This window comes from Carcharhinus amblyrhynchos, chromosome 15, assembly GCF_965287045.1.
Source record: "Carcharhinus amblyrhynchos chromosome 15, sCarAmb.v2.hapA, whole genome shotgun sequence".
In the NCBI taxonomy this organism is placed as follows: Eukaryota; Metazoa; Chordata; class Chondrichthyes; order Carcharhiniformes; family Carcharhinidae; genus Carcharhinus; species Carcharhinus amblyrhynchos.
In genome coordinates this window covers 32,327,464-32,341,393 of record NC_137338.1, presented here as the reverse complement: position 1 = coordinate 32,341,393, position 13,930 = coordinate 32,327,464, and the positions used below count along the sequence as shown (strand labels likewise).

At 38.5% G+C, this 13,930-nt stretch overlaps 1 protein-coding gene across 1 annotated transcript in view; it reads left to right on the top strand.

Annotated features, from left to right (window-relative positions):
- tbx15 (T-box transcription factor 15) overlaps positions 1 to 13,930 on the top strand; it is a 95,910-nt gene that overhangs the window by 36,823 nt on the left and 45,157 nt on the right. Inside the window, exons 2-4 of the mRNA XM_080203742.1 lie at positions 1,683 to 1,908; positions 7,172 to 7,273; positions 10,691 to 10,862. Coding sequence (XP_080059868.1) covers positions 1,683 to 1,908; positions 7,172 to 7,273; positions 10,691 to 10,862 — 500 coding nt within the window. The remainder of the gene's footprint in view (positions 1 to 1,682; positions 1,909 to 7,171; positions 7,274 to 10,690; positions 10,863 to 13,930) is intronic.

The window sequence follows — 13,930 nt, the reverse complement described above, 5'->3', positions numbered from 1 at the left end:
ACAATATTGCAGTAACATCTATCGTGTCAACAGATTGTTCATTACCAACTTGCATTTAATCATTACATTTGCATTTATCTTAAAATTAACATTAAAATTAAGTTTAAATCTTATGTACTCAGCAGAAGTAATAGCAATGTAAGTCATTGGTTAGGTTCACAGAGACAGTGGGGGAAAAGTGATTCATAATAAGTATAATGTACAAATTGGGCAGAAGGATTTTTACTACAGTGAATTTGCTCATTATTTTTGAGATTTATATAAAACCAAGATCCAGATGAGACAGCTTTTTATATATTACACTGGAGCTAGTTTAACAAGGGTTTACATTAAAGCTTTGAGAACTGGCAATGGACTGTACAAGTCTCCTGTGTAAATAGACCGAAGTTGCAATTATAGAATTCCTATGCCACCAGTTCACTTCTGTGCAGATCTGTTTCAACAATTTTGTAAAAATTTGGCAATACTTCCATTTTAAAGTGAACAACACTCGATAAACTTTCAAAGGGCTCTGAGAAGGATAGACTAAGTTAGGCTGAACAACAATATTTTATCTAATAATTAATACAGAAAATATAATTGCAATTCACTGGATTGTGTTAACGTGCAACAGAGATCATATCAATAGCAGTGTATATCTTCGATCTATCAATGTGGTATGGCAAGGCTCAATTCAAACCTGTTATTTGTCTAATATGTGGGTTATACATACTAAAATAGAACAAAATGTGGATGCTGAAATAAACAAGTTAATAAATAAGCAGATCAAAAATAAATGCCTGAATTGACAAAAAAAAGGCTTTACGCTAGAGCTTTTGACAACCTTAACTTGTCTAAACATGTTGGAGGACTTCACATTTGGGAGCTGCAAGTGAGAAAGAGTAGGAAGGGAGATGACTGAAGGTGCATTTGAAGAAGGATTTCAAACTGGAAAGTGTTGTAACAAGGTAATGGAACTGAGTTCCCGACTTTGGAGAGAACATGGTTGAGTGCTTTCCCATTGATGGTAAAGTGAAAGAACATGACCCTTAAAAAGAAACAATAATTATCAAGAACCATTAGGTAGATAGGTATTTGGTTTATTGAACCAAATTGTGCCAAATTGTGATGATGATACAAATAAAACAAGTAATCATAATTCATAACATTGTTACAGATGATCATTACAATAAAAATAAAGTATAAAATAATACAAATAATTGTAATGTGTGGCAAAAAGCAGATCTCTTAATTTATAGAATATTTTATTTACAGAATAAAAATTCACTGCATTTTCTATTACTGTCCTCATAGAGATGGTGGCAGTGGGAGTTGGGATTCAAGAGTGGTCTAGTAAAGACCAAACAGGGCACTTACTGCCTTTCAGTAAGGAAACACGTTATTCAGTTGTTCAATTGTGTCAGGGTAGTTTTAAAAAATTAAAATATTAAAGGAGAGAATGATGCCTGGGGTTTATATTCTTTGTGAAGGAATACTGGCTTGCACTAAAACTCCAGTATCCTCTATTTAACATTTCCATTCCGCCTACATGGGTGATAATAAGGCGATGCACATGAAGTACTTACCTATGTGTCTCTTCCGATGTTGATTGACTTTTGTTTAATTTCCAAATGTTTATATTTTTGCTTCCTATTTTCTTTTATCCCTATTATCTAATGAGATTTCTTGTGTTGTGTTTGTAGAGTCCCAGCTGAGTTCAGATCAGGAGCAGAGCCCGGGAGCAGAGGGTGAGAGCCCAACCCAACGCACAGCCTGTTCATACAGCTCGCCCACAGAACTCACTTCCAACTCTACCACATCTCTCCCAACCTCCTCCATGGATGAGATTCAGATGGAATTGCAATGCGTCGATCTTTGGAAAAGATTTCATGATATTGGCACCGAAATGATTATTACCAAAGCTGGAAGGTATCAGGCCAGATTTCCTTTTGCTCATTTAAATTGGTGCTATTTTAGTAGTACTCAGCCTGAAGCACTATTTCAAGGCTCATTTTGTTTTCCAATGTTATTCATGTTAAACTACCAAGTTCCTCCAGGTTTTTCCAGAATTGTCACTCAAAGTTTGCTATTGCCAGTAGCAGAGTCTTTGCTCATCATTTCCCGAAACTCTGTAATTCACTCCCTAAACTCCTCCTAATAATCCTTCTCGTGTCAACTCCATGAATGCCTACATGGAGTTCAGTAGGCTTCATGAAGCCTATCCTTTTGACTGTTCCTTTGGTTAGTTCCTATAATCTCCAATTGCTGAATTCCAATTTCCTGCCAAGTAGTTTAAAATGCTGGTAAAGGTGCTACATAAATGTGAATCGTTGTTGCTACAAATAGCTTTAGCATCCCATGTTAGGGAACTATGGTTCCCAACCATCCAGTTGTAGTTTCGCATGTCTGGAAACAGTGAATGAGAATAGAAATCAGCTGGGTTGCAGCCTCCTCGACACTCATATTACCTACTAACACTTGGGCGACACGGTAGTACACTGGTTATTACTGCTGCCTCACAGCCCCAGGGACTTGCGTTAAATTCCGGCCTCAGGTAACTATGTGGAGTTTGTACATTGTCCCCATGTCAGCGTGGATTTCCTCTGGGTACTCAGCTTCCTCCTACAGGCCAAAGATGTGCTGGTTAGGTGATTGGTCATGCTAAATTGCCCCTTCATATCAGGGGGACCAGCAAGTTACGGGGATAAGGACTGGGTGGGATTGTTGTTGGCACAGACTTGATGGGCTGAATGGCCTCCTTCTGTACTGTAGGATTCTATGATTCTATTCTATGACTTAATGTAAGTGATGTCCATTGTGTAGGGTCTCAGAAGCCATCAGAACAGAAGGGAAGAAGGGAAAACTGATCAGAAAATTAATCAAACACAAACAGTTAAAAATGTTTCCCTCTTGTTACTGCTATGTTTTTAAATTGATAGTAAATTATATATTTTTCAAGAAACACCCTTAGTTCTCCCCACCCATTCTGCTTGGAAGATTTTGCAGCTTAGCCAAGAATTAACAAAACTTGGACTCATGAAACTTGAAGCTGCCAACAGCTGGCTTAGAATACAGGGATTGAAAAGGAAACTATTCAAATCACAGTTCCCATGAATTAAAAAGTTGAAATAATTTACTTAACCTTTTCCCTCAATATTTACATTTTTGGAGGTGATTTATTAAAATAAATGTTGATCTGAACTTTATGGATTGTTTTATTGGCTTAAGCCTTTTGGAGGCTGTGATTTAAAAATGCGCAGTCTGTAACACTGACTGTTATGCAGGGATTTGCCTGCCTTTGCCCACTAACACTGATAGGATTATAGTTTGCATGGGTCTGCAGCAGCCAGCTTCATTTTCATTGGGTCAGTGGGTGTTCATGTCACAATGGGTGAAACTTTGGTGACCATTGTGCCCCTCTCCTGCCTTCCATTGGACAACAGGCCAAGCTTTTCTCCTCTCTGTCTCTCTAGTTATCTCTCCTTCAACTCCCTGTGACAATTCATAGGCAGAAAAAATAGTAATTCAGGAGCTCAGGCTGTTTCCCTTACCGATGCTGACAACCTCCCCCTTTTAGAGCTATTTGCACTCATATTAAGTATTTCTTGTCTCGCTCAGTATACAGATGTGCAGCACTACATTAAACTCCTACTAAGCTGTGAACATGGGAACTCCCAAAGCTAGGTAAATCCCCACCTCAACAAGCATCCAGGGGCTATTCCCTGTCATCAGTGCCCTTGTAAAGAGTGGGTGGAAGTACTAAGGCTGGCTGGAAAATTATGGAATTGACGGAGACCAAAGCACAGTTAGGTGCCTTCCGTAGAACCTTAGAACACTACAGCACAGAAACAGGCCTTTTGGCCCTTCTTGGCTGTGCGGAACCATTTTTCTGCCTAGTTCCACTGACCTGCACCTGGACCATATCCCTTCACGCCTTTCTCATCCATGTACTATCCAAGTTTTTCTTAAACGTTAAAGGTGAGCCTGTTTTCACCACTTTATCCAGCAGCTCATTCCACTCTCCCACCACTCTTTGTGTGAAGAAGCCCCCCCATAATATTCCCTTTAAACTTTTCTCCTTTCACCCTTAACCCATGTCCTCTAGTTTCTTTCTCCCCTAGCCTCAGTGGAAAAAGCCTGCTTGCATTCACTCTATCTGTACCCATCATAATTTTACACACCTCTATCAAATCTCCCCTCATTCTTCTACGCTCCAGGGAATAAAGTCCTAACCCATTCAACCTTTCTCTGTAACTCAGTTTCTCAAGTCCTGGCAACATCCTTGCAAACTTTCTCTGCACTCTTTCAACCTTATTAATATCCTCCCTGTAATTAGGTGACCAAAACTGCACACAATACTCTAAATTTGGCCTCACCAATGTCTTATCCATTTTCTGGTTAGTTCTACCAGGGTGATACCAGCCAGAACTCTGATGGAAACCAGTGTGTATTTCTTGTGGGTTAATTGTAAGAATCTTCCAAGGATTGTTCCTTTCCTCGCCAAAACTTGCAGGATTAAACCCTGTTCGAACAAGACACTCTACTGTTTCAGCAAGTGTGCACTATAGCGCGTGTATCTGAACTTTGATATAAATCTGGTGTCTATTTGAATCCATTCGCCAATTACATTGATTAAACACCATCATTTTATTTTTTATTCTGAAGCTTGCTTTTTCATTAAGTGAGCTCTCTCTCTCAGTCCACAACCAGTCCTCCTCCTGTCTGGAACATCATCCTCAACAACACAATGCACCATTCCAGGACAGAAACATTTGTTCACTGTTTATGGAGCTTTCGACAACCAGCTGCTGGGAAAAGTATAAGGGAACTTTTGAGTTGACTTGGCCCCTGGTTTAACTGTCCTGTCCAGAACTACTAACTGAAATTAGGAATAACTAAGGAATCACTGCTAGATCTACCATTCTGTATAATATCCAGTAGTGCTGCTCCTAAAAAAAACTCAGGGAACCTGATGAAACAACTTTCATCTTGCAAGTAAACAGTTTGAATTCTAAATTTTGTTTTCAAATGAGGCATTGAAAATATAACTGAAAAAGGATTGGTGAATAACACACAAATACTGCTGACTATTTATTTCCCTGCACTGATTTCATTCAGAACTAAATATAAGTGTATAACTTTGAAAAGCTTAAAGAGGAAGGAAATCCCCCAGGCAGTCAAAGTTAATAAAAATAGGCCCTTAATTCCCTTCTCTAAACTGTTTCTGCCATACAATTTCACTTTCAGTTATTCCCTTGTTGAGATTTTTCTGAGTGAGGGCAAAGGCGAAAATGCAAAGTGGCATTAAATTTCATTGCAATGAATTCTGAGCACACAGCCCTCTTGCATTATGCATACATGTCACCACTTATTCTGTGCTCAACAGGCCATATGTAAAATGACTGGTACTCAAAAACCCTTTGAAAGTAAATTTGAATCTGTACAAGATTGGGCAGCTTGCAAATCAGGTTCAAGCAGGATTAACCCTTCTTGGACTCACCAGCTTTCAACTTTCAGTTGCGTGGAAACACATTTCTCTTTGTATATCTATCTAAGGTGCACAAATTGGCTATTACCAAATACAAGGAAATTCCAAATAAGTTTGATTTTCCTATTATATGCTCTGGAGTAAATTAAAATTTACCCTTCACTTTTGCTGCTGTTTTATCTCTGATTTGTGCCCTATTCCTTTGCTCTCTCAGGATCTGTTATCACATATAGCTTTCTTCATCCAGGATACACTGTGTTTATGTTGTTGATTATGTTGTAATTTATAAAGGTCAAATGGGGTAATAACAGGGAAACATGCCAAAACACTGGGCCCAGTTTCAGTTTCCTAATGTCCCTGGTGTCAACTCAGGACAAGTCAAAGTGTGGCATTCAGATAAAGTCAAGTTTGCACATTGAAGTGGACTTTTCCTTAGTGATAATTAGCAAAGTTAATGACCCCCTATTTTAACTGAGCATCAGAAAGCTTTAATTGTGTTGTGCTATTGGCATGGAACTGATCAGGGATTGAACTCAGACTGCTACGGGGTTCAGAACTTTGATTAACAGCTGGCAACAATTGATTAAGCATCAATGCGGCAGGATGGCACAATGGTTGGCATTGCTGCTTCACAGTGCCAAGGACCTGTGTTCGATTCCTGGCTCGGGTCACTGTCTGTGTGGAGTTTGCATGTCCTCCCGTGTCTGTGTGGATTTCTTCTGGATGCTCCAGTTTTCTCCCACAGTCCGGAAGATGTGCTGGTTAGGTGCATTGGCCATGCTAAATTCTCCCTCAGTGTACCCGAACAGGTACCAGAGCGTGGGGTTTTACACAATATTTTTATTGCAGTGTTAATGTAAGCCTACTTGTGACACTAATAAATAGTCCTTAGACTACTTTGTGAAACTTATTTTTTCACAAAGTGAGTTCCCTCTCTTAATCCACACTTTAGCCCTCCTCCTCTTGAAACATCATCTTCAACAACACAATGCACTATTCCCAGACAGAAACATTTGTTCGCTGTTTATGGAGCTCTTCAACCAGCTGTTGGGACAAGTATCAGGGAACTTTGAGTTGACTTGGCCCCTGGTTTTACAGCCCTGTCCAGACTGCTAACTAAAATTAGGAATAAATAAAGAATTACAGACGCAGGACTGATCTACCATTCTCTATAATAACCCAGTAGTTCTGCTCCAAAGAAAATCTCAGTGAACTTGATGAAATGACTTTGAAATTGTGTGGTGATGGCATGTAATTTTGATTTTTACTGAATGTTCCACCCCAGGCTATGTAAAGTAGCCAAACTCCATAAATTAGGGGATGAGCGAAACATTTTAAACACTCCCATGCTTTAAGATCTAAGGATGTGATGAAACTAAAAGATGTTTCTCTATTGCCAAAGAGCCAACTATGTGTGAAGAGTTAGTGAGCAGATTAAGCATTTTGAAGATTTGAATGCGAGAAGGGGGAACTATAATTTATACCAAAAAAACTCAATGGATAATTTCCTCTGAACAGAATGTGCAGGTCCAAAGAAAAGGAAAACTGAAGGAGGAGTCAACTCCCAGCTTGCTCTTCAGCACTTGATGCTCTGCTAAGCTGTCTCAGTCAGGGAATGATAATGGGCTGTGGGAAAGACAGAAATATAAAATCCATGAACTAACTCATTCTGATGAGAAAACACCATTTATTTTTTATTCACAGGCGAATGTTCCCAGCAATTAGAGTGAAGATCACAGGGCTGGATCCTCATCAGCAATATTACATAGCAATGGATATCATCCCCGTGGACAACAAGAGATACCGGTATGTTCCCTAGTAGTTGGGCCACTTTAATTATATGGATATATTTAACTTCAGTCCAAAAATATGTGCTTCAACCTGATTATCTCATTATCATTCAATAATGTAGATACCAACGGTGTGCGAGAGATGGTGTACTTTGGAAGAAGAACTGCAACAGGAACATTGTCTAAGTTAAATTAATTCCCATATGTTTTAATGAAGCATTTCTGTTTTACAGGGTTGGTTTTCATTGCTTGCTCCTTGTAAATGTTTCCAAATGAAAATGTGTTGAATATGTCATTAGCCATTGATGAATTTACTGTAATAGTCAAAGAAGGAAGCATCACTTCAAATATTTTGATCTGCAGTAATTTTTTAATTGATTTTGTTATTAATTTAACCTATTTTATTTAACTAATTTTAGCTTGGTTTATTTCACCAATTTTAGCTTGGTTTATTATGTTATACTCAAGGTTCCCTCTCACATACATAATTAACAAAGGATATTTTGCTTAGTATCTCTGACTTTCAGTCAGGGACTTCCTACTATATTGTCTGGCTGAAACCCCCGCAGTATTGTTCTCCACATGAGGGTCTGCATATATGTGCATAGCTCCTCTCCTAGCAACTTCAATTTAAATATTTATAATATTTGAACAGCAGCATCAGTATTTTTCAAATATTTAAACTAATTGAATGCTTTTTACACGGGATTCTATAACATAAGCAACTTACTGATCTGCTCCAGTTTTGCAAGTGTACACCAGCAGTCAGAGCAACTAGTGCAAGATCTAATATCCTGCACCAGATGAATTCTGTGCTGTATTTTATGACTGGGAAATTTTAAGGTAGAAAGAGAAACATAAGCAAGGATAGGCCACATTTCAATCAAAAAAATGCTTTAATTCTGAACTTTACAGTAGTAGACAAGATTCTGCCTCAGCTTGCACCATATCCACATAATATTAGTTACCTGTCTGCCTGACCTACTTTGGTGTGATTTTTAAAAAAAATCATTGATGGGATGTGGGTGGCATTGGCTAGACCAGCATTTGTTACTCATCCCTTTAGAAGGTGGTGGTAAACTGCCTTCTTGAACCTTTGCAGAGCCTCTGGTGTAGGTGCACCCACAGTGCTATTAGGGAGGGAGTTCCAGGATTTTGACCCAGTGAAGGAACAGTGATACAGTTCCAATTCATGATGGCAAGTGACTTGGAGGGAACTTCCAAGTGGCGGTGTTCCCATGCATCTGCTGCTCTTGTCCTTCTATGTGGTAGTGGTTGTGGGTTTGGAAGGTGCCGTCAAAGGAACATTGTTGAGATCCTGCAGTGCATCTTGAAGATGATACACATGGCTGCCACTATTTATTGGTGGCTGAAACATTGAATGTTTGTAAAAGGGGTAGTAATCAAGCAGATTGCTTTGTCCTGGATGGTGTCAAGCTCCTTAAGTGTTGTTGGAGCTGCAGTCTTCCAGGCAAGTGGGGCATATTCTATTACTCCTAATTTGTCTTTGTAGATGGAGGACAGGCTTTGGAGAGTCAGGAGGTGAGTTGCTTACTGCAGGATCCCTAGCCTTTGACCTGCTCTGGTAACCACAAGGGGTGATCTTACCAAAAATGTCCTGAAAGAGTGTGAAAAAGGTACAGTTTCAGATCTGTTTTATTGGTGAGGCCACAATTCCAATCTTATACCACACTGTGCAAAAAATAATGCAAAATTGTGGTCTAAGCTGGGTGGAAAGCCTACAGCTCAAGGTAGAGGGTCTGTTGCACATGCGTAGATCTCAACACCCCTGTCCCCGACCTCCCGGGATGCCTCAATTGCTCCCAGTCCTACTGGCAAGGCCACCATGACAGGTCCCCATTGAAGTTGTCAGCTTGCTAAGTAAAACTTCCAATATCTCTTTCTTTGGCTCAGTGTCAACTCTTGGTCCAGTATGCTCCTGTGAAACAACTTAGTACATTTTTATACTGTAGAGACACTATAAAAAGCAAATTATTGTTGTGGCAAGGAATATGAAAGTGAAAAGATAGTAAGTGGAGAATATTTTTTAGATAGCGGCGCCATGTCTTCAAACTTACTCTTGCCAAACCTTTCCATGGCTCAAAGATTCATTTCCTCATAATGAGTGAACTATGTCAGCATGGTTTTTTCTTTGTCTGTCCTAGTCATTTCTTGCGTTACAACTTGATATATTTAGGAAGATTTATCAACTGTCTGATCACCCCATCGGCATTCCAAACTGCCTGTTGACCTAACCTAGGCTTTCACTCAATTGTGTTATTGCTGTGACCCTGTGCAACCTAAATAGTTAATTACTATGTTCAACATATTATCGTGTTTACTGCACTAACGCTTTATGTTGTATGAAGGAATGTTGCAAAAAGGAGTAAATGTTCCTGGCACGTTATCTCCATAAAGACATAGTGTTTACTTTGGAATCCCTACAGTGCAGACGGGGGTCATTTGGCCCATGGTTTGCCAATCTCAAAAATTGCATTCTCTCATTTTTCCAGCATTACATCTTGTCCCTCAAATGTATTTGATACCAAAAAATGCCAATTTTCTTTTCAGATTCTCCTATACAACATTTCCAATGAGGAAGTCTTAACCATAGCCTTCTTGGGGAAAAAAATCTCCCTAAAGCTGTACTTTGTCACTAATTGTCACTGGTATTAATTAATGGGTTAATAAGCAGGTGTGCAGCACGACATGTAACTCATTACTCATAACTTTTGTTAACACTCACCACAAAATTTAAAGTTCAGTTATAGCTTGATATTTTTTGCATTTCAATTCCAAAGTTCTCATCACTTACAGTATAAGGCAAAATAAAATAAAAATCTTCTTCAATTACAAGCAAAACCTTTTTGGAGGTGGTGGCTTACTCTATATAGAAACTGTCAACTTAGAAAAAGGCTGGGCTGCCTTACTGCATATTGAAATAAATGAAAAATAAATGTAGGATAATAGTTTTGAAAATACATATCAATTCAAATGTTTCAATCATTCTGCATATTTGAAGAGAAGTGCATGAGAGGATCTGAGTTAAAGAAAGAACAGATCCAAATAATAGGACATGTTGTGGTAAGGTTATTTTATATTGTGCTGCTATTTCCACTGGAATAGCCATAGAAGATTATGTGTTTTAACATTTGTGATGAGTAAAAACCAACTATCAGAATTTCCTTTGCCCAAACATGTAAATAAATTTAAACCTCTTCGTTTGAAATTTCAGCAAATAGAAACATGTTTACATTCAGATCTAGCTTTTAACTTGTTCCCATAATCAAGTCACCACCAATCACAGGTGAAGATCTTATTATTCATTTGAATTTCAATTACCATTCCAATGATGTAAAGGTAAATGGAAGCGAGCTGTGCTACATTCCAGGGGGTTTTCTGATTTTGTTATTTGTTTCCCTTCTGACTGCAGATATGTTTATCACAGTTCGAAGTGGATGGTGGCTGGGAATGCTGATTCACCAGTGCCTCCTCGGGTCTACATCCATCCAGATTCCCTGGCTTCTGGGGATACATGGATGCGACAAGTCATCAGCTTTGATAAACTCAAACTTACAAACAATGAGTTGGATGATCAAGGACATGTATGTAGATTTTAAAAATTATATTTTAATCTCTGGCACTGAAATAGCTCCTCATATTAATGTTCCAAAACTGTGCAATATTCAACAAATTTCTAATTTGTCATTAATTGTCACTGATATTAATTAAAGGGCTAATAAATAGGCACACAGCACAGCACCAAACTCATTAGTAGATTACCTTTGTCAACACTCACCACTAAATTTAAAGTTCATTTATTGCTTGATTTTTTTTGCATTTTAATTCCAAAGTTCTCAACATTTTAGGATGGATATGAAGGCTTAAAAGAGGGTACAAAGAAGATTTATGACAATGGTTTCAGCAATGAAGACCTTCAGTTACATGGATAGGTTGGGCTGTTCACCTTAGAGGAGAGAAGGTTGAGAGAAAATTTGACAGAGGTTCTTGGATGGAGTAGATAGAAAGAAATTGTTCCCACTGGTGGAAGAGTTATGAAGCAGAGGACACACGTTTAAAGTGATTAGACCAAAAACACTCAAGGAAGTACTCTTTTTATGCAGTGAGTAATTAGGATCTGGAAACTGCAAGAGTGGTTGAAAAGTATTAGTTTGTGTGTTTTGAAAGGGAACTGGACAAGAAACTGAAAAACTGCAGGGTTATGAGATAAAAATTGGAAAATGGGAGTAATGGAATTCTTCTTGTAGAGAGCCAGCATGAACAATAGAGGCCAAATGGCCCACTTCTGTGCTGTAGCTATTCTATGATTCCATTATAATCAAGTAATTCCAGGGAATAATATAACAACTGAATTATTTTCCAGCCCTTCTCCACCTGATTTGTAATCAAAATTTTCAAATTAGTTTGTGAAAGATTAGATTTCAACTAAGAAACTAACAAACAGAATCAAACCTGAATCAGTGCAAACCTGACACATATCCTGCTAATTTTCACCTTTTGACCACAATCTATTGGTTCCTAACTTGATAAATCTATGTGCTGCCAATCCTGCTATTTGCAAGTCTAGCTGTAAAAATTTTTTGGTGACATCTGATTATTGCATCAAACTAAATTTCACCAAATTGCTCGGATGCAGTGTTTGATGTTTGTGATACAATTTGCAGGAATAGTTTTCATGAAACATAAATCAATAATGATAATGTGTCTGGAATATATTCATTTTTAAAACAGACCCACTATGATTTGGTTTAGCATAGAACTATTTTCAAAATTAAAACTGACAGCTAAGGAATAATTGCAAACTTAAATCGCTCTGCGCTCTGTGATGACATCATGCCTTCCAAGGTCAAAAATAGCACTGACCAGATGTGATCCAAATCTTCTACTCCGTGTCTCAACTCCAGTTTCTGAAGAACACAGTGTACCACATCAGCGGTGTTAGTTCCATACTTCTAATTCTTGGTGTACTCCAATTTGATGCTGACGCCATGAGTGCTTGTATGCTGTGGATGAATGTCCAAAGGGAACTGAATTGGCAGTCAAATCTCATCCCGCAGCAGTTTTCATGAAAAAGAAACCCAGTACACCCCGTGTGTCAGGTGCATTCCCATACAACTTCCTGGAGCCAGAGGACACTGCCTTCTGCACTGCCCAATCCACACAATATTTTTATTTAACTTTTTCTTCAGGGTAGAGATGAACGTGTTTGTGTGATCTATCTAGTTTTATACCTTTGTTTGATTATGTTAAGAAAAGGTATTTTTTGAAATATGAAATAAATTCTGGCCCTTCTCGTTCATCTTTTAAAATCAGGTAGTTGCAATCCAAAGCAAAATTGTTTGTCATTTCTTATTTGTAGAGCTCAAAGCACAATGGACTAGTGACACTGCTAGATCAGCATCATTGAGGTTTGTACGGAGCTACTTGACAGCAAAGGTCTATGGTTGAGTGTTTGTCCACTTGCATAGATCCTGCTCTTATGATTTGTTTAATTTCTTCACCTGATTTGACCTGAAATCATGCCTTAGAGGGCCGTATTCTAATGAACTCTACTGCCAATTCCTTTGCACGGTTAAAGGGAGATCGCATCAATTTTTGGGCTATACTGTATGTAGCTTCCTGCAGTGAAATTATTGTATTCCAATCAATTATACACTAGATTCCTCAAGGGAAGCTGATAACCCTAACTTCTGTCTGGTTTATAATTCAATCCAACTCACAGAGGTGAAATAGTAATGTTTTAACACACTTTGCCACCACACCATAAGAATAAACATTTACGGATCCACTTTATAAATGTAATGAAATTCGAATATAAACTCGATAGCAGTTAAGTATGTCAGTACAATAATTTTAACCAGACATCAACTCATTATTTTGACACTGTACAAGTTATTTTAATAATTGACTGCATCTGGACATAGGCTTAATTTTCTGTTTATGTACAACAAGCTACAGATGGTCGCCATTTTCAACTAATTATGTTGTCCAATTAAAATATAACATTCTTCCCGATTCAAAGTCGACTTCCAACAGATGATTGAGGAGTATTTATTTGAATTTAATGGGGGCAGCAATGATCTCCATTCTCAATACATTGGCCTGAAAACAGTGCAATGCCAATGGCCCATGCCACCCTGGCTTGTTGCTGCATTAATGTACATCGAGTTGAGTACCAGTCTTAGTTCATTCCTCTCTGTCCTGCCGCAACCTGGTGTTGTCAGACTTCTTACTGCCGCAATGCTGCAGCTTCAGACGCTGCTCCTCCTTATGATTTTAGTAGTGGTTCTGATAGGAGGGCGAAAGAGGAGCCCGTCGCTGTTAAAATTAGAAATAACAACCATAAGAGGCAAAAAGATGGACTTAAAAGAGGGACTGCGCCGTTTTCCTTAAAAAAAGCCCGTTACGTTGACTGTCATTTAATAGTTGGACTCGCCGCTACATTGTTTGGTAATAAGCCATGGTTTGTCAGGCAATCGAGCCTACTCTTGGCTCTAAGGAAAAAATACAAGGTGAATTTAGAACGGCAAGATTTTCAAGTCGGTTAACTACAATCACATAATGAATTCCAGAGGCATCCACCAGCACATTGCATTTTAAATTCATACCAGCATATATAGAAACGGAGCAAGATGACTAATGGGAAACTAGC